At 51.2% G+C, this 19320-nt stretch overlaps 1 protein-coding gene across 4 annotated transcripts; it reads left to right on the top strand.

Annotated features, from left to right (window-relative positions):
- Window positions 1-1732: 1732 nt before the first annotated feature.
- On the top strand, window positions 1733-19203 carry ELP6 (elongator acetyltransferase complex subunit 6). 4 transcript variants are annotated; one of them, XM_075043342.1, is made up of 7 exons: window positions 1739-1861; window positions 6030-6108; window positions 7730-7800; window positions 14634-14764; window positions 16022-16214; window positions 17583-17729; window positions 18351-19203. In XM_075043342.1, exons 1-7 carry the CDS (start codon window positions 1808-1810, stop codon window positions 18477-18479), a joined length of 804 nt encoding a protein of 267 aa, XP_074899443.1. In that variant the 5' UTR covers window positions 1739-1807; the 3' UTR covers window positions 18480-19203. The 4 variants fall into 4 exon arrangements, with proteins under 4 accessions (XP_074899452.1, XP_074899443.1, XP_074899461.1 ...); XM_075043351.1 differs by lacking the exon at window positions 7730-7800 and having other exon boundaries at window positions 1733-1861; XM_075043360.1 differs by lacking the exons at window positions 1739-1861; window positions 7730-7800 and adding an exon at window positions 2047-2400.
- Window positions 19204-19320: the final 117 nt, after the last annotated feature.

Raw genomic sequence — 19320 nt, forward strand, 5'->3', positions numbered from 1 at the left:
TTCCCAGCTCTGTGAAAGGGTAGGAAAACAAAAGCAAAGTGATTGGGACTTTTAAAGACGCTTTCAGCTAAAGCTTTTACAGAAATGAAGCCATCAAAGGGTAAGAGAGGAAGTCCTTTCATAGCTAAATAACTGGTTAAAAGACAGGAAGCAAAGGGCTGACACAAATGATCAGTTTCTGCAACCAGGCGAGATTACAGACAGGATATCTCAGGGTCTGGGCTGGGACCTGCCTTAGCCAGCATATTCCTAAATACTCTGAAGAAGGGATGGAGAACGGGATGATAAATTTTACAAATAATACACATAAGAACATAGGAAATAAAGAGAGAAGAACAGATGCAATGGCTCAACCAAATATTCATACAGCCCACTGTCATTTCTACCACAGTCATGCTAACCAGAAGGCGAGGGAAGACCAAGGCCAATGCAAGCACTTCTTGCATTCCCACAGTTCTTCTCCCAGGCCCTAGTAATTTGCAGCTCAGGGACTTCCCAAGCCGGTGGCAGCCCTCAGGAGATTTCTCTTCCGTGGACTTGTCCCCTTCTCCCATTTATTCACCCTCCTAAACCTCCAGTAGTGATAATTTGTGGTTCTGAAGAGCCCCCCGTGAAACTACGCAGGCATCTCCTCTCTCTTGCTCGGCTCTTGCCATTTATTAGCATCGTTTGATGCCCCCTAATGCTCACAGCAGATGAGACAGTGCAAGGCTGGTGCATCTTCTCTCCAGGCCCCTTGGCACATCCAGGGCTCTAGCACATCTCCCCTCAGCTGGGCAATCCTCATCCACATTATGAAAACCAAGGGTTACAAAAGCTTAGATGGGGCAATGAAATGGAAAGGTGAATTCAGTGCCAAAAAAATGCAAATTCAGGCACACGGGCAAAAATAACACTAAATGATGTGGATTTTTGTGGTTACAGGCTGTAAATTTGCTGTTACTACTCAGCTGCTGGCTGGGAACTGCTGTGGCTCAATTGTTTTGAGAGTGCCAAATTAATGCTCAGCAGCTCTCAACTGTGCTAATAATGTTAATAGGACAGAGTAATAGACCCCTCCCAAATACCCCACTGTCCCATGGCATGTTTTATCTGCCATATAAACCCAGGGACCTGCAGTTGGCAAAGGGGGGTGTGTGTGTGTGGCACCTCTGGGCCAGGGATCAGGGAGGTGACCAGCGCCACGAAGTCCAGCTGGAGGCCGGTCACTGGTGGTGGGTACTGGGATCCAGTCCCATTTAGCACCTTCATTAACGATCGGGACGCTTGCCGCTCAGGGACCCTGGGCAGGCTGGAGAGATGATGGGCTGACAGGATCCTCATGGAGCTCTACCAGGGGAAAAAGCCAAGTCCTGCAGCAGGATGAACCCAAAGCACCAGGAGGGGCTGAGAAGGCCGCGGGGGCCTGCTGAGCACCAGGGTGAGGGTGCTCATCCCTCCCCAGGCTGCCTGAGGGGGAGCATGGCCGCCGAGGGAGATCGCGGCGCTGGGCCCAGCCGCAGCGGCACAGACTGCCCGGGAAGATGCTGGAGACCTCTCCAGGGACGTCCGGGACCCGTCCCGGGACACCGGCTGAGGCAGGGTAAGGCCGGGCAGCCCCCGAGGCCCGGCCGGGTCGCTGAGGGGAGCGCGGACGGTTGGGCTGAGGCGATCGCCGCCCGCCGTGGCTGCCCGCCCCTCCAGCAGGCGGCGCCCTTCGGCTCCGCTCAGCGCATGCGCGGAGGTGACTAGAGGGGGCCGCACCGCCTCTCCCCGCCCGGAAGTGTCCGGGTCCTCTGCGCGGCGGCCGGCCGGCCGCCCGCCCGCCATGTTTACGGAGCTGAACGAGCTGCTGGACGCTTCCCCGCAGCGGCCGGAGACGGTAAGAGGGAGGACGGGCGGGTCAGGCGGGAGGGAGCGGGGCCGCTGTGGCGGTGGTGAGGGCCCCGCGCGGTGCCTGCCGGGAATTGTAGTCCGGGCAGCGCTGGCCGCCGGGAGAGCCGCGCGGTGCATGCTGGGAGGGGCGGGGCCTCGTCAGGCGGCGGAGGCGGGAGGGCGGGATGGCGGCGGTGGCCTCGGCCTCTGCCGCGGAGGTGAACGGCCTCCGGGCCCTTCCCTTCGCCCGGGTCCTGGTTCCCCGCCGCCCCTCACGGCTCTGGCTCCGCTATCGGAGGGGCCTGGCCCTGTCCCCGCAGCCTTCGGCGTGTCTGTGCGTTGGTGGTTGCCGTGTCGTGGATAACGGCAAAACTGGGGGTCCGACCCGCCACCCAGCGCTCGTTCCGGGCCCTCTGGTGTGTTTTAGAGGTTTCTCTTCCGTTAGGCCACTAAATTCATTCAGTTAATCCCTGCAGTTTTTGTGCTGATGAAGTCACGCTGTAACTAAGCGCCCTCGCCCTGTCTAAAAGCCGCAAAGCGCTTCAGGTAAAAAGTTAATAAAATACGCACGTGTTACACATTACTCTGTGTCTTTCCTGGTAGATAGTAACTTAGATAATAAAAGCAGGTTTGGGGTGATAATTTATTTTGTAAGTCTTGAGTTTCCCCTCTTCTCTCCTCGTAGAGCTTATGACGTGAGCAGGGCAGCTTTCTCCCTGGACTGGAAAATGCCAGTGAGGTAATTCCTTGTCAGCCTGCCTGGAGCGGGACAGGGCTGGACTGCTGGGGAAAAAATGCTGGGGAAGAGCTGGGAGAGTGCTGCTGGATAGAGGTCAGGCCCTCGAGGCTCAAAGCAAACCTGGTAGAGGTTGTTGGCTAAGGTTCGATGGTAGCGGTGTCATTCTCCGTAAAGGATAGACTGATGCTGTGTAAATTCCCAAGTCCCTGTGGTTCCTGTGGGTTGATGACTGGGTTTTTAATGCACCTGGAATGCTAAGCGAGGAGCCCTTGGTGGAATTGGACTGTTGGCAGAGTGGAGCCTGTGCTCTGAGGCAGGTTTTGGTGTTGGAGCCATGGGATGAGTGGGGATGGCGTCACCTGCAAGCCCAGTTTTGGAGGCAGGGGGCTCACCTTTATGTGAATAGGAAATTCTGCGGAGCAAAACCAAAAGGAGATTTGGCCTGAAGATCCTGACTTTTGATTTGGCAGCCCAGGCAGGACGCGACAGAGGAGCTGAACAAAAGGCTCCTTTATGTGAGGAATTGCCTCAGATTTCTGTTGGCTCTTCCTCTCCCATCAGCCAGGGACTTGGACTTCCCACTGCATGCTCCAGATTCCTCCTCCTCGAGGTGTCTGGCAGTAGTGTAGCACCAGTATATGGTTGGCTGCAGAACGAGTGGTGTTCCCTGATGCCAGAGTTGGAAGATGGAGTTTATACACTGCGATATGGACTAAGCTGGTGGTAAATCATGAGTATTCTTGTTTTGTGAGTCCCCCTCTGCGCCACTCAGTGTCACCGATCACTGTGCAGAACCGTGCAGTCTGGGTATGGGCTCTCCCTCCTGCGAGACACAGTCCGTGGGGTGTGCTGAGATATCTGGCCAAGGCTGGCTAGAAATTGGTGTCCTGCTGCGCTTAAAAAAGCATCAGCCCTTTGCAGATCTCTTCTTCCCATCTCTGCCATCCTGATTTTTGTGTCTCCATGGTTGGTTTGTGCCATTTTCAAAATGCTGACAAATGCCTTCACTGCAGGGCTGGTAGGTGGATGAAGCTGCCGCCTGTGTAGGTGTATCTGACATGTCACCGCTGAATGCTTGTGACACCCGCTGCTGCCCTGCCAAGGGATTTTGGCAGTTTCTAACAAGTAGCTGCAGCTTCTGCCTTGTAGCCTGCAGGTGGAAAGAGTGGAAAAAAAAAAAGGCAGAGTGTGGGGCAGACAGATAGGGAAGGTGTTATAAGAAGGCCTTCTCTTTGGAAGTGCTTCATCCCCAGCAGCATCTTTCTGGGCTTGAGAAAGATGTGCAGAAGAGGGAAGGGAATCAGACCGCACGTCTGTGGTGGCAAATTGGGGGCCGTGGGGTTTCTGCATGCCAGCAAACATGGTCCTGGTGGTGCGGCCAGGACTGACCTGCTTCTCAGCAGGAGAATTCCTCTTGCCTGGCAGCAAGGGGAAGCTGCCCGCCCTCAGGACCTCCAGGGACCTGGTTTCTTGCAGCCACTGCTAAACAGTTTGATATACATAGTCTGTGGGGATGTGTGCAAGAGGTGCATGGACTCACATGAAGGCAGCATGACCACAGGGGTTTTCAGACCTTGGAAAGCCTTGCAGATTCCTGCTGGTTTTGCATGCCTTCCTCCTTGTGTTGACACCACTGGTAGAACTCCAATTCCTGTACTTGTGTCCTGTGCTCTGGAGCTGATAAAGGCTTTGGGGCAGTTCTGTGACCACAAGCAGGGTGCTGCACTTTCCCAGAGCTGTTGCCTTCCTTCCTTCCCCCAGCTGTGCTTTGGTGCAGCTGCTGCCTCTGGAGATGCACCGTTTGGACATTTCCACCCCTGGCTAGCTGGGCATCCAAGCGTCAAATGTGAAGAGTTTTGAGTGCTATCTAAGCAGCTGCAGTGTGACAGCGAATCGAGGGTTGGCAGGATTTAAGGGTTGATAACTGGAAGGTTTGAAAAAGCGAAATAATGTATGCTCTGAATGATAACATCCTGCCGTGTTCTGCACAGCGTATGTGGGAGCAAAGGAGGGAGCCTTTTGAGAGCTAACAGGTGAAGGAAGGGACTTGGGGTGGCATTCAGCCTGCTATTGCAGGGAAGAGGGGAGTTGCAGGGGATGGAGTCATGCAGAAGATAAACCGCTGAACATTTGTGCTTGGGCTGTTTGAACCTAGAGAGTCCTCCAGGCTTAGCCATGGAGGATACGTCTTAGTGAGATGCTCATGGAAGTGGTGTCTCCTGTTATTGTAATGGCCACAGAGGCATAAACCTTTTTTTTGGGTGGGAAAGAGCTCTCTCACTGGCTAAGGCAGAGCAGTGCTTCTCTACCCTGGTTTCTGCTTTGCATTCCCTGCAGATGTGTTCAATATTTGCTATTCCATTAGCACCGCTTTGTAACGTCTTTTAGGCACTGGGGAGTTAACTCTGATAGATGGCTTGTGAATTGCCTATGGGTAGATTGCTTGTCGCTGCAAAAGGCTTTTTGTTTTCTTCTAATAGATTGTGAGGAAAAAAAAAAAAGCATTGATAAGTTCTCTGTGATTAAAAGCAGCTCTTCTATGATTTGTATTGATTAAAGAAACATCTTGACTAAGATTTTAATGGAAACAAATGCCTTGATGAGACTGGTACTGATAACAAGCATGCACTGATGAACGGAATTAATTTCCTGCGCGATCAAAACAAGGTGTATGCTTTGTCAGAGAGCTTTGCTCCAGTACACATATTTTGATGGTAAGGTTTTCTGCTCTGAACATGGCATGTTTGAGGTAAGCCTGGAACAGGGGACAGGGAGGGATGTCTGGGGACAGGAGAAGCAGCAGCTGTAGCAGGGCTGCCATTTTAAGCGCACAGGCGGTGCTGGCCGTGGCAGTGGGAGAATGGACTGGGAACAGAGTGGGTGGCTGTTGTCCCCCTGCCATCTGGGCCACTTGGAGTAGGAAGAAGATGACTGTGAATTGGAGGAGAGGGGGACAAAGCCGGGAGATGGAAATTGCTCACAGCCACCCGTGTTGATGATGTCCAGCACCAGGGGCACGAATATGTCTGTGCTCTGGATGTGCCGGCACTGGAAAGCGCAGTGCTGCTCATTGGTGTCCTCTGCAGCGGCCGGGTGTTTTTGCGTGTGAGGAGGTGGCTCTTGGTGGGCACAGAGCATGGGGGTCCAGCTGGGGTCTCAGTCTAACGCAAGGGCTTTTAGCTGGTGGGCATGTCTTTCAGAAAGCAGTGAACTCAACATCTTCTGATGCCTCCCCGTGGGCTGTGTCTGGAGAAAGCGCTGGCATCTCTTTGTAAACGGATGGATGGCTGGAGTGCTGCTTGTCCACTTCTTTCTCTGACTAATACCTGCAGAGTTTCCCCTAGCCTGAGCAGATGTCTTGTCTACCAAGATGGAACCAGGAGTAGTTTGTGCCCTCATCTTCCTCTGTTAAATTATTTTGCTACTTCTTTTTCAGGGTAAATTCACGCTGCTGCGAGACACCAGAACAGATGGCAGCTTCCTGGTGCACCATTTCCTCTCCTTCTACCTCAGAGGTATGTCACCAGCAGGACTCTCCAAGGCAAGGGTTTGCCTTTGCCTGCTCCTTGGAGGTTCCTTCAGCATAAAGTGTTTCTGCGTGAGCAGAGGCTGGTTTTGCAGAGCATGAGGCATCCTCGGATTAGCGCAAAGCCTTGAGGTCAGGATTTGTGGATCCCAGTCTGGGCTTGTTCTTGGGACTTGCTCTGTATCCTTGGCTACATCCTGTAATGTCTGTGCACCTTGTTTCGTCATTAGTGCAGTGAACGCTGTAAATCACATGGACATCTGACAGTGAGGTGTGGACTCTAATTCCTTCACTAGCTAGGTGTTTTATAATGTAATTAAAAATATCAGGAACAACTGGCTGGTAGGGAGTAAAGAAACAAACAAAGAGCCTGGCAAGTTGCCTGATTGCTTTTCTGGTAACAGTTTCACCTGTGAGTAACCTACCAGCCCCTGTAGAGCGGGTGCTGGACTCACGGACTCCTCCAGCTTTCTGTTGGCAAAGCAACCAGCCCAGCAAATATGGTATCTATCAGACTTGAAACTTAGCTCGGAGTGCTGTGCAGGTGGTGGGGCTGAATGCATCCTGCCCCCCATAACTGCCACTTCCTCAGCTATGGGTTTACCCCATTTTAAAAAAGTTGTTTTACTTAATGGAACAGAGTGAAACTGCAGGAAAGCCTGTGGAGAGCAGGTTATTAACAGTGTGAATGGTTTAAAGGGACAGCTCTGCTGAGGCACTGCCTCAGGGTCTGCCCGCATCCCTGCACGGCTCTGCCAACATGCTGATCTGCCGCACTGTCCTGGGAGTTGTTGCGGGGAGCTGCCCGCCTGCCTGGGAAAAGCCTCCTGGTGGGTAGACAGCCCTTTGGGATTATTAATTTATCTCAAGGCAGGTATGCTTGCTGTCACCCGCTCATTTCCACCCCAGGACCTGGTTGCCAGTTACTCTGTGTCTGTAGCACCCCCATGTTGGCCAAGTACCTGCTTGGTGCCCAGAACTTTTGGGAGCTCCTGAGGGGTCAGTGAAGGCTCAATTGGGGCCACTGGCTTGTTCCACTTGAAACCCATGTCCTGCTCTCTGGCAGGGAGAAACAAATACTGATTTTGGTCATGCCCAAACCATAAGGCCAGGTTGTCACGTGCTGACTTTTCCAAAATCACGTTTTAGTGAGGTATCTTTGTCAAAATTGCTTGTTCTATGTGTTTCTCCAGTCAAGGTCACTTGCCCTGTGAGAGCCAAAACAGGGATTTTTGGCATGTCAGTGGTTTCAGTAGTTTGTGTCACGGCTGGCCATTGGCCTCCTTGCAGTAATACCAGCAAACAGTGCCAGGAGATCCCAGGGCAGGATGGCATGAGACAGAAAAGGGGCCTCCTACTTTTTTAATGTCATCTTTTTCTTGTTCTTTCCCTTTCTTTTTAAACTGACTAACGTTTTCCCTAATACAGAAATCCTATAGAAAAGTGAAAATTGAAAACCCAGCCACGAGCAAGTGAGGGGCTGCCTAGACCTGCGTCAGTTCAAGGCCTTTCCAGACAGATTTGTAGCCTGGCTGCTGTGATTTATGTGCTTCGATAATGGCAGCTTGCAAAATTGAAATGATAATGTGTCTTTTTGTCTTCTCACCCAGCTGGCTGTAAGGTTTGCTTTGTGGCCCTGCTCCAGTCCTTCAGTCACTATAACATCGTAGCACAAAAGCTGGTAAGTCTCTTGGCGTAGGTTAATAATTACAGGTCCAGGTAGTTTCTGTTGGGTGGAAAGGAATGAGAATGGGGAACAGGCATTGCATGTGAGCAAATGTTTCCAGATCTTGATGGGGACAGTCAGGAGTGGTGCGCCTGCGGCAGGGGCTGGAGAACACTTCTTGCTGGAGAAGGAATGTGATATAGGTCAAAAACCTGGCTATGAGGGTCGCTGCAGGGGCCCCATCAGGCTCTGCCCTGGAGAGGGCAGAGTGCTGAATGGCTGCTTGCTTTCTTTGTGCTTAGAAATGTTTTCTGGAGATCAGCATTCCCCAGACCGGCCCAGACTGGTAGATGTAGTTTCATTAGTGCTCTGGGGAGAAAAATGCCGTGGTGTCCCTGTCCCTAGGACCTCTCTGTACGCCTGCAAGATGCACTGGCTTTATGGCACAGGAGCTCCTGAGGTGACTTTATCCTCTGTCCTATGGTTATGTTGTGGTGAAGTGCTTTGGGCTGAATCACCTGTAGATTCAGAAGGACACCTGTCTGCCTCTTTTGGCTTCTGGGCTAAGCCATCAGTTTGAGCTGCCTGAGAAGCCACAAGCACGGAGTATGTTCTTACAGATTTCCTTCCTGTGGTGAGTTAGGCAAGGATTATGTGTACCCTGAAACAGAGAAACAAAGTAGGCAGGGTCATTCCCAGTGTCAGCAAATCAGTCTGAGCTTTGGCTTTAAACTGCATCTCTCAGCTTTTTGTACCATGCTCAGATGTGAAATGCTCCAGCTGGGAAGTCCAGGTGACCTTCCAGGGCCGAAGGGATGACAGCTTGCATTGGTCCTCCCTCCTCTGGTTCTGCTGGAAATCCCAGCAGTGCGGCTGCTTATAAAGACTTTCAGGTGTCGAAGAACAAGGTGTTGCATTAATGTTGTATTCCCCACTGTAAATGTGGGTTGAGTTTTGATGCTTGTTGAGCAACAGTATTTTATTTACTACTCCCGTTTTTACCTTTTAAAAGGAGATGAGTGGTCTGAAAGCTGAGACATAAGTTAAATAAAATGGAATGAGCAAATGAAGCATTTCCATGTGGAGCTTTAACTCATAGGCTGATACTCAACATGCAATTCCCTGGCGGAGCAGATTCCCTACTGCTGAGCAAACCAGCCTCTGTGAGCACGGAATAGTTCTGGCCTTCATGTTGCAGAGAGGAGGAAATCTTGGGGGGAACTTGCTAAGTGGGACAGGAAATGTCCCACAGGCACTATGCTATGCACAGGGCATAGCAACTGGTGTAGGTAGGAGGTTCAGCTGTTAAGCATGGGATCCTTGCCTGCTCTAAAAGCAGAATTGTGTTTGTTGGTGTGTTGCCTAATGTGGTGAAATTTCCCGGCGCGTAGCTTGTGCGTGTGCTTTTAATAGGTGCTGTTGTCATCTCCCTCGTGGGAGAGCCTGAGAAGGGAGAGAACATGAGGATTAGCTGGAGCACATGTGCAATGCAAATCGAAATGATTTGCTGTCTGATGCTTCAACAAAAAGGTTACTGACGGGAAGGGAGGTGATAAGAAGAACGATACGGTTTGCCCAGGGGAGTTCAGAGAAGCGATTACATTTGCCCGCCTGCAGCGGTGGGCTGTCCCTGTCCTGTTGGTTTCAAGTCTGAGACAGTCTTGCGTTGTAACTTCACAGGTGCCTGTGTGGTCGGTTGTTGTGAATTCTTCCAAAGCTCTGAGGAGCTGGAGGTTGTAACATCAGTTATTTATATCTGTCTTGAGTTTCCATAAGATCTTGTCTTTGCTTTAATCCTTCTTTGCCTAAATGAACACATCAGGCTCAGTAAAGGTGGTTTTTGGCAGGGTGCTTTCACTCTTAGACTTGCTTAGGAGTTTGCTGCTGTAGATCTCTACTGGAGACCAGCTGGGATGTCATTTACGTGGCTGCAGCAACCCCCGATTTCAGGCAGTACCCTGAGCTGTGTCGTGCTGCAGTCGGGTGAGCTGCACGCTTCAAGTGACCGGCTGCTCCCTTCCCATCTCCTCTTCCTCAGTGGCGAGCTCGAGACCAGCTGCCTGGCTCTCTGTGCTGGCTGGGAGAGCTGCAGGGGGTCAGGCTGTAGTTCTTCTGGGAACTGCTTGGAAGAATCTGGCCCGTGGGTGGCCACCTGCATTATGTTATCCCACCCGCAGGTTAAATCTCCCATGCATGATCATTCCTAGCAGAAGATGATGCGTTTATGAAAGACTGCAGTTGCAAGAGCTTCATAACTTAGTGATGCTCCTGTTTCTGCTGGGAATGGGCTGGTCCCAGGCCTGGGAGGAAGGGTCCTGGAGCCAGGGTTGTATTACACAGTCTTTACAGCGCTGTTTTGTGGATTTGGTCCTTGTAGCACCTGATGTATGGTAATATACTGAATATTTATACACAGCCAAAGTAATGCTTACCTTATGTGCTGCTTCCCCACAGTGTTGCCAGGTCTTACCAGTCCAGAACCAGTTCCTTCTGTGTTAGCTAAATGCAGTGATGTATTTTACTTGCAGGAAAAAGCTTCTCTGGATTTTTGTGCCTGTGCTGCAATACTGGCTTTACGCTTTTCCTTTTCTGCAAATCCCACTCTTTTCATGAGGGTCTGCACTTAATTTTAAGGGATAGTTAATGTTATTTGTCACGACATTGTAGAGAACATGCTAGGCTGCGGCAAGACTAATGGCACCAGGGCAGCTTGCCAGATTGGTGCTCCCACCCTCATTTGTACAATGTTCATTTTGTTTTAAAGGAAAAACGTATTTGTCCCCATTTGGTCTCTCTCTTGCCTGCTCCCCTGTCCCCTGCCACAGTGCTGAGATCACAGACGACAGGACATCGCCTGGTCACCTCTGCTTTCCCCTGCCAGTAGTTGTACTAGAGAAGAGACCTTGGCCGGTTGCCTGATCACAGATCGTCGCACTTTGTACCACGGCTGTGTTTGCTGTTTGAGCTAATGACTGCTGCCTCGCATGCTCCATTACTAGTTCTCTCCTGCAAATATTTTGCTTTCCCTTATGACATGGCCAGCGGCGAGCGGCGGTTCTGGTTTGAAGGCACGTCACTGCTGGCAGGCCGGTGGGCTGCCACGCTGCCCGGCTGGCAGCATCCCGAATGATCAAGAACAATTGTGCTCCGTTGTGGAGCTTGCAGCTCCAGTCACGCTGAGTTGCTGTTTCAGAAGCATTTCTGGGCTTGATCGATAAATGACAGATTGCCAGAGATAATGTCTATGTGCTCCCAGCGATAATGGAGCGTGGTGCTGTGAGATAATGAAAGCTTTCAGGGCTGGTAATACACGCTGTTTGGGTGCTCTGCAGCACTGTGGCTCTGCAGCAGGGACGTGTGTAGTGTCTGTGGCAGTCAGGAAGGTGCCATTGGCCATTTTGAGCACTTCTTCCACTGTCTGAGCTGTCCTCATCCTTCCTGTGTTGCTTCCAGAGGTTACATCAGGCAGGCTGCTAGGTGGGAGACGAGCAGAGGTTTGCTGTGGCAGATGACTGCAGTGGGGTGAGTCTAGGTCTCCATCCAATGCTGTCTCTCTGGGACCTGGTTCCCTAGCTGGAAAATGAGACTGGACTTGCTGGGTCCACCCAGGAATGTCATGGCCCCGAGGAGATCGAATTCCTGGTCTGACCCACAAGCAGACTGCCCCTGGCAGCCTTCCTCTCATGCTGTGGCCCTTCTCTCTGTCGTCCAGGCAGACCCTGGTGTAACAGCACTAAGCTGCTGGGTATTTTAAAGAGGGGACACTCTTTTCTTGATGATCTGAAGTATAGAGTTTGTGTGTGCAGGAAGAAATGGCTGAAGCAAAGTTAAAATCCATTTCTGAATTATTGACATTAATGGCAAATTTAGCCACTGCTGTAGCAAAGCATTTCAGTAAGTGCCGAGTCCTGTGGTCCCCAAAGATTCACAAGGGGATGAGGTTTCTGAGACTGTTGTGCAACCCAGCCCTGCTTTATGGCACATCAGGTATTTGCCGGCTGTTCCTCGCTCCTGGCCTGCCACATAAAGGTTCTTCTGTTCCTGGCTAGAAATGTTTCCATTGTGCGTGCTTGCAATTGCGCAGGAGGCTTCCCTTAGCTCTCTGTTCCTGCCCTGCTTTCTGGCATGGTTTTAGTGAGCAAATATCACCTGCAAAAGCCGAATCCCTCTGCCTGCAGCCCACATCAGCCTCTGCTGGGCTTGGGGCCAGCAGAAGGTATGGCAAGGAGAGTGAACGGCCCCATGCTCTGTAAGAGTCTCATTTGTGGGAATTACTGCTCCTGGATTGCCTGGGAGAAGGGGAAAAGAGAGGAGACAATGTGGATTAGATGAGGCAAGAGTGTGCTGCAACACTGTTCATTAAGAAGGTGCTTGGAAACAAAAGGGGTATGTCCAAAAGTGCTGGCTGGTGCCTTTCCCAAGGCTCTCCTTCCCAGAGTGTGCATGGCAAGTGGGACCGATTTCCTCCCAGAAACACACGTGGAAGACCAGGACAAAGAAGGACAAGCTCAGGGCTGATGTAAAAACTGGATCTGAGGTGGGGACATGCCAGACGGCCTTTGCCTTGGAGTAGTCTCTGCTTGTCAAAGTATCTGCTGGCTGTGACGGAAGATGTTGCCTCTGATCTGTTGTTTTCTAATTGCCGTAGACAGCGTTTTCTGGCAGCAGCCCTGATGAATGGATCTCTCCCCCTCACATTTCAGCTGGGAGGGAAAGCGGTGGAAATCTGTCTTTCGTCTCATTAACACTGAACGTGTGGCAACTGATAAGCCTTGCAGGAGCTCAGGGTTAATCTTCCTGGAAAGGACCTCTTCCTTATCTACCCAGACCTTCTCTCTGGAGGTCCTCACGTGGAAATACCATGCTCACAAAGCATCTGGGCCCAGCCCCTTGTAGGGATTGTCATTGATCAGATGCTTAAGATGTGGCTTTACAGTCTTTCCTTTTTTTTTTTTTTAATTAAAAAAGAGAAGAAAAGGGGCTTTAAAATGTTGGCACTTACATTTTCATGTCAGAGTAACAGGAAGGTCAAGCAGATGAGACACGGGTAGAAAGCAGGAGGCAGAAGTGGACACATTGCTTTGCTGCATCTCCCTCTCGTGTGTGAGCAGAGAGAGCGCAGTGGCTCTCAAGGGTGTCGTGAGGACTGGGAAACACTTGGAAAACCTCCAAGGTCTTTTCAAAAGAAGGTGTTGGGACAGTGCCAAGCACAGCGCTCTGTTCAGTGCTCAAGGTCCTGGGGGAAGAGCTGCTATGAGCCTTCCCCTTGCTGGGCAACTCAGACTCTGTGCTCAAGTGTCCTGCAGCTCCCAGCATGATTGCTTAGAAAATAAGCAAAAATCTGTATTTTTGGTGATGCTTGAAAAGTTCCTGGTCAAAAGCACTAGCGCTGCTGGTGTGTGCCTCTTCCAGCATTCAGGCAGAAGCCAGTCTTGGCTTAAGGTGAGGGCTCCTGCTCTAGGACTTACCTCTGTTCCTGACCAGTCCTGCTCAGCCACCCCCTTCGGAGGGTTCAAAATCTCGCAGCATCCCAAAGGGATGTCTTCTCTCAAGGGATATGGGAACTGCTTTCTCAGGATCCTTGTTTCTGGTTACCTGCCTCTGGCTCACCCGTTCTGCCTGTCAGGCAATACTGCATTGAGCTAAACCTTCCTGAACTCTTTGTAAACCATCTTATCTCTCCATCTTGTCCACCTACCTGCTGCCTTGCACAACAGCCCTATTTCCAGGCTGCTGAGATGTTGCGAATCTTGGCGTTAATGCTTCTTGGTTCCATTTTAAGAAATCACAGTCCTGTTGTCAAATGTGGGAAGCAACCCACACTGGAAAGCCAAGCAAATTTGCACTTCTTCCTGCTGGGAAATGCACAGTTTGGCTGAGGTTTGAAGATAGTGCACATGAGATGTCTTTGCATGATGATGTCAGTAACAGGCACTAAATTTTCTCCTGAGAGGTGGACTGATGCAGTTACCAGTAAACTGAGGAGCTATGGAATGGTTGGCACAAGGAGCCCTTGCTGATGAAAGGAAGGAGGATGAGACAGGAGTTCATGAACTAGATCTCCATTTGGGGTTTTCTGCATGTCTGCTGCAACTCTGCCAGGGCTTTCTCTGTTGAATCTGAACGCACCCAGCACGTGGCTTTTGAGGTCAGCCTCATCGTGAAGCATGGCTGAGAGCAGGAAATCTTGGCTTGAGTTTGGGTGGTGGCCCCAGGCAGTTTTTCGTGGTCCCTCCTCCTTCTCCGAAGGGGAGCCAGGGCTGAGGCTGCTTCCCATGGGAGCCCCAGCCACGCTGCTCTCTCCCGGGCGTTGTGCAAGCGTCGGGGTGCGCAGCCAACGGCGTTCTCCAGATCCAGGCCGTGCCTCGCTCAGGTGCGTGGGTTGTGCTGGGGAGTCGTTATTGCCACAGTGATGATTTGGAGATAGTGAAAACCAAAGGCTTTCACCACCCAAGAAGGGAGGGCGAAGAAATTACTCACAGCAGGGTCCTTGAGGCAGCCTGGAGAAGCCTGTACCCATCCTCTCCTTGCCTCTAGATAAGAAGCTGTTTTTCTCCCATGCAACAAAGCCGTCTTCCCAGGAGCAATTCCAGGATGTCTGAGCCCCCATATCACAGTGGTTTTTTTTTTTTTTAATCTCGTGGCAAAATACAGGAGAGCGAATGTGTCCACCAGTGTGTGTAACAGAACCGCCTGTTTCATCCCCTTTGCAGGACTGACTGAAGCATTAACTTTATTAGCACATTTAGATACGACTTGATAAAAATCGGCCGTCGATCCGCTTGGTTCTGTTTGCACCATTCCTCCAAATCTGTTCGCTCTGCAACGTCATGTTTTCCTCTCTCGAGGGAGTCAGTCTGACAGCTGCCAAAGAACGGGGACAGCTTGTCTTCTTGGAAGGCCTCAAGTCCTGCCTTGACCTCTTGTTTGGAGAGGAGGAGAAGCAGTCAGGACAGCCCAGTCCTCTGCAGTTTATAAGGTAAACCTGAGCGGCTGGTGGTTCTGCTGGGGCTCAGCCAGGCCCCCAGCACAGAGCATTTTCCCCTTCATGTCTTCTACCACTGCAGCCAACACCGAGAGCAGCAGTGAGGAGACCTGGCTCCTTTTGGGCTTCCCTCCAAGGCCCGAGGACTCGGTAGCTGGGCACCTAAGTGAAGGGAAATGCTGGTGCTGTGCACATTGCTTGTGCTTGTTCTGCCCTGTCTCTCCTTGCTGCTCAGATTCTGTCCCCCTTCTCCAGCATTTTGGGTTAATTTCTGCTCCTGTCCTCACTGCCAAGCATGTTATAGGTCTAGAGAAAATTTATTTCAGCACTCAACAGGTTTGTGTCAAATAAAGCTCCATCCAAGCAGTTTTATTGCTTTTTTTTTATTATTATTCTGAGTTTTATTCTCATCCAAGAGAACAGTGCTGCTTTAACCATGCTGGCATTTATTTTTATTCCCACTTCACTTTCTCCATGTCCCTGATGATTTGGTAGAAAAAAAATCCACTGAGGGCTGTTAAATTGGCAGATACCGCCTCTGGGTCAGGCAGCCTCTGAGCAAGGACTGCTGCGTACTTGCTCTGTTCCTGTATGCTCCCAGTTCTCCGCTATTTCAGACTCATGCTGGGGTAGATGGGCCTTTGGCGAGATCTGGGGCAGGCACTGAAACCCCACAGACCCCTGTGCCGTGGGACCGTGCAGCCCTTCAGGTCTGGGTGAGTGGGTGTTGCTGAAGGGCGGCGGGATCAGGCACTGGACAAGCTCAAGAAGTGGGCTCATGGGAACCTCATGAGGTTCAACAAGGCCAAGTGCACTTTAAACTAAAAGAGGGCAGATATCAGACTAGACATAAGGAAGAAATTCTTGACTATGAGGGTGGTGAAACCCTGGCACAGGTTGCCCAGAGAGGTGGCAGATGCCCCATCCCTGGAAACATTCAAGGCCAGGTTGGACGGGGCTCTGAGCAACCTGATCTAGTTGAAGATGTCCCTGCTTGTGGCAGGGGGGTTGGACTAGTTGACCTTTAAAGGTCCCTTCCAACCTAAACCATGCTTTGATTCTATGATCCCTGGAGCCGGGCAGGAGGGTTTCACCGCACACAGTTGAGTAAAGGAGCAGTGACTGTCACAGCAGTGGGGACAGCAGGGAGGGTGCAGGCTGGTGTTCCCTGCATTGGGTCAGTGGGTGAGGAGGGGGATGTACAACGTGCATGTGGGCCAAGCCCCTTGAGACCTCTTTCTTCTCTTCCAGTGAGAGCGCTTCTGACCTCAAAGCCTTGTTTGACTTTGTCCGGACGTCCCTGACTCCCGCTGGCAGTGACTCCTGGAAGGGCCCCGTGCTGCTGGTGGATGACCTCAGTGTCCTGCTCAGCCTGGGTGCCACACCAGTGGCCGTGCTGGACTTCATCCACTACTGCAGAGTCACAGTGTGCTACCAGCTGAAGGTACTGCTCCGTCCGTACACAGCATCCTGTACACTACATATAGAGAAGAGCCTCTGGAGCAAAGCCTGGCTTTCTTTTCTTTTTTCACCTGTGCATGGTGAAGTTTGGAAGGCTTTGGCCATCCAAGAAATTCAAATCATTGCTCTAGGGCCACTCTCAGGGAGTTGTGTTAGTCCTTGGAGTACCTCTGTAGGGTCCTTTGGAACTGGTTTCCCAGGAGAAGGGCGCTCTCTGTTCCTGAAGTGACAGCAGGGATTCAAGGTCTAAAATATTGTTTTTTACAGCTCCTGGCTCTCCAGAGATCTCTACTTACACCTGTGTTTGTGTGCGTGTGGGAGAGCAGTGAAGAAAACGGGTTATGAAGGTAGTGAGGGGCTGATGAGTCTTGCAGGGGGCAGAGATGAAGGCCCACTTGGAGGGGATGCGAGTCTCTGCTCTGCCGATCTTCAGTGTTGCTGTGTGTTGCACCAGCTTGTTTCTAAGGGCACGTGACAATGCAGCAATTCTACAAAGATCTCCCCAGCGATGTGTTAACTTCTGAGAGCATTGCAGCCAAAAATCATTACACTCACATCCATCCTTTGCTATTTACATTGCAGCGTCCCCCACCATGGCCACTTCTTTCTCTGCTTGAGTGTGAAATAAAGTAGATGGTGTCAGGTTTTGTTAGCCTGCACTTCGTATGGTGCCAGGGTCTTTGTGCTGTAAATGCTGACGAGGGATGTTCTGCTTGCTGAGAATATTTACCTCCAAAACAGCTAAAAAAGATGATAATGCTAACACATTTCTATTTCTGTCTAAGATGTTCCAAAGCTTTAAAGTATGTTTTGATTGATTGGGAATTTCGTGTTATTTTAAGTCCTTGGTGACCTGCATGGGCTGAGGCAGAGACCCTTGGGATGTATTTTTAACAGATTTAATGTTGCGTTGGGGAGCTCTTTGCTTCTTGTGAGAGCTGTGAAGGTTCGAGCATCACAGCTCTGGCTGTGGCCGTTTGGCCATGTCTTTATTTAGCTGTTCTGAATTCATTCAGAGTTGCCATTTGCATGGCCTGACAGACTGGTTTAACTAGACAGCTGTCTCATAACCAGGGCTTGATGTATTTTTAGGCTGCGTAGTTTTAATATATATGTGTGTGTATGTAAATACAGTATATATACAGCAAGCTGTTTCAGAGTTTTATATATGTATCTGCTGTTTATTTTCCCAGCGGACTTTAGCTCAGAACCAGCTGCCGTGCTGGGGGATGCCTAAGTAGCTTAGTTAGCAGGGCATTCGTGCAAGCTCCCGTTGCTATCTCCCCTTCCTTACCCTGAGCGGATTAGGAGCCAGCCAGGGGCTCATTGCTGCCTGGTGCTCTCCTTCCAGGGAAACATCGTGGCGCTGGTTCACAGCAACGAGGATTCAGAAGATGAGGAAAACGAACTGATTGTGAACTCCCTGTGTCATCACAGTGACCTGATCCTGTGGGTAGAGGGGCTGGCGACCGGCTTCTGCAAGGATGTTCACGGGCAGGTAATGCACGGGAGAACACGGAGAGGGGGCACACGTTGGTGTCACACACAACACTGCCTGCAGGCCCAAGGGTGGGTGAGACATGCTGCATCTGCCCCGTAGGAGATGGCCCAGGACTAGCCTGGTCTGCAGCACGGTTAAGGACTAACGAGCAGCCTTGCTGCAGTCCCCAGGATCTGCAGGAGCACCTGGGCTCTTACAGCCGTGACTCCACTTCCATGGGGATATTCAGGGATATCCTGCCACCAGGGGACTCCCCCATCCCTGGAAGCTGGAAGGCGTTTGTACAGCAGCTGCGGTACAGGTTGTCTCCTGCCCCAAGATGATGGCAAAGAAAAATATCTATTTCCTGGGAAGCTTCCCCAAACTATCCTGTTGGTGAATCTCAGCCTGGCTTGTAGTGGTCTCTTCTGGGCTGGGAGGGCAGCTGGGTCGCTGGGGCCTGGTCACTGCGTGGTCCCTCGTCAGGGGCTGCCACCAAGGGGGCTGGTTACAGGCAGCTGTGTGGTTTTCCTATCAGTCATCCACCTTCCCTGCAGGCCAGCAAGAGGTGTGGGGGGGTGAGGATGCTGTGTCTGGGGCAGCCAAAGGGATGATATTCCTGTTCCTTTCCCTTTGCAGATTAAAATAATTAGGAGAGTGTCCTTGGAGCTGACAGCGGAGCAGGATCTCGTCCAGATCTACCAGTATAAGATCCAGGACAAGAATGTCACCTTTTTTGCTAGAGGGCTGTCAGCTGCAGTCCTGTGATGCTGCGATACCACGCAGCGCTGTGAGCAAAGCCGGGACGGCTGGTACCTCTAGACTGGACGTGCCACCAAACCAGCCTGGCTGCTTCACCAGTGCCTTCCAGGAGCCCTGCAGCAAACTAACCCAGGAGGGAAGCTTAAACGCGTGTTGGACTGCATGCCAACGAGGGGATTAGCCTGCCCAGAGCTTGCTGCATCCCTTTGTCCTCCCACCCTGTTCCCAACATACACAGGCCAAGAAGAAGTGCAAAAACTTGCAAGAATGGCCCTTAGAGCGTGTAAATACAAGCAGGGAGGATGTCCTACGGCCTGGGTGTGCCTCACCCTTTCTAGTGTGTTAGGGCAGGTCAGTGCCAGGCGCTGCTGCGTGGAGGGATCACCCCACCCTCCCGCTGGCATTTAACGAGATGACACAGAGCGGGTGGAGGCAGGGACGGTCTGGGAGCCTGTTGCAATTCTTACCTTTCTCCCAGCTCTAGCACAGGAGAGATTTGCTCAACTCCCAACTTCCGCAGAATTAAAAAAAAAAAATCTATAGCTATATGTATAGCCCCTCACCTTGCTGCAGTGAGACCTAGAGGCTGCCTTGCTTGGTTGATGGCTTGCTTTGTTTTTTTACTTTCCCTCTTTTCACGTGAAACCCCTGTGCCTGTGTGTGTCTGTTTACCGTGTGGCTTCCCAAGCTTGTCCTTGGCTTTGGATGATGAACAGACACTTGTACGTGAGCTTCTGTCTCAGCCACTGTTTCCGGACCACAAATCATTACTAGCATTTATATGACCTGCCTGTATTGAAGGATTATTGGGGGCTAATAATCACTAATTTTAATTAGGTAAGGGTAC

Source organism: Buteo buteo, chromosome 2 (assembly GCF_964188355.1).
Source record: "Buteo buteo chromosome 2, bButBut1.hap1.1, whole genome shotgun sequence".
Classification (NCBI taxonomy): Eukaryota; Metazoa; Chordata; class Aves; order Accipitriformes; family Accipitridae; genus Buteo; species Buteo buteo.

Bases quoted from the DNA above. Each gene is read 5' to 3' on its own strand.
- ELP6 (XM_075043342.1), top strand. From the start codon at position 1,808: ATGTTTACGGAGCTGAACGAGCTGCTGGACGCTTCCCCGCAGCGGCCG. The intron at 7,801-14,633 runs GTAAGTCTCTTG...TCCTCTCTCGAG, and splicing joins ACATCGTAGCACAAAAGCTG to GGAGTCAGTCTGACAGCTGC. The intron at 16,215-17,582 runs GTACTGCTCCGT...CTCTCCTTCCAG, and splicing joins CAGTGTGCTACCAGCTGAAG to GGAAACATCGTGGCGCTGGT.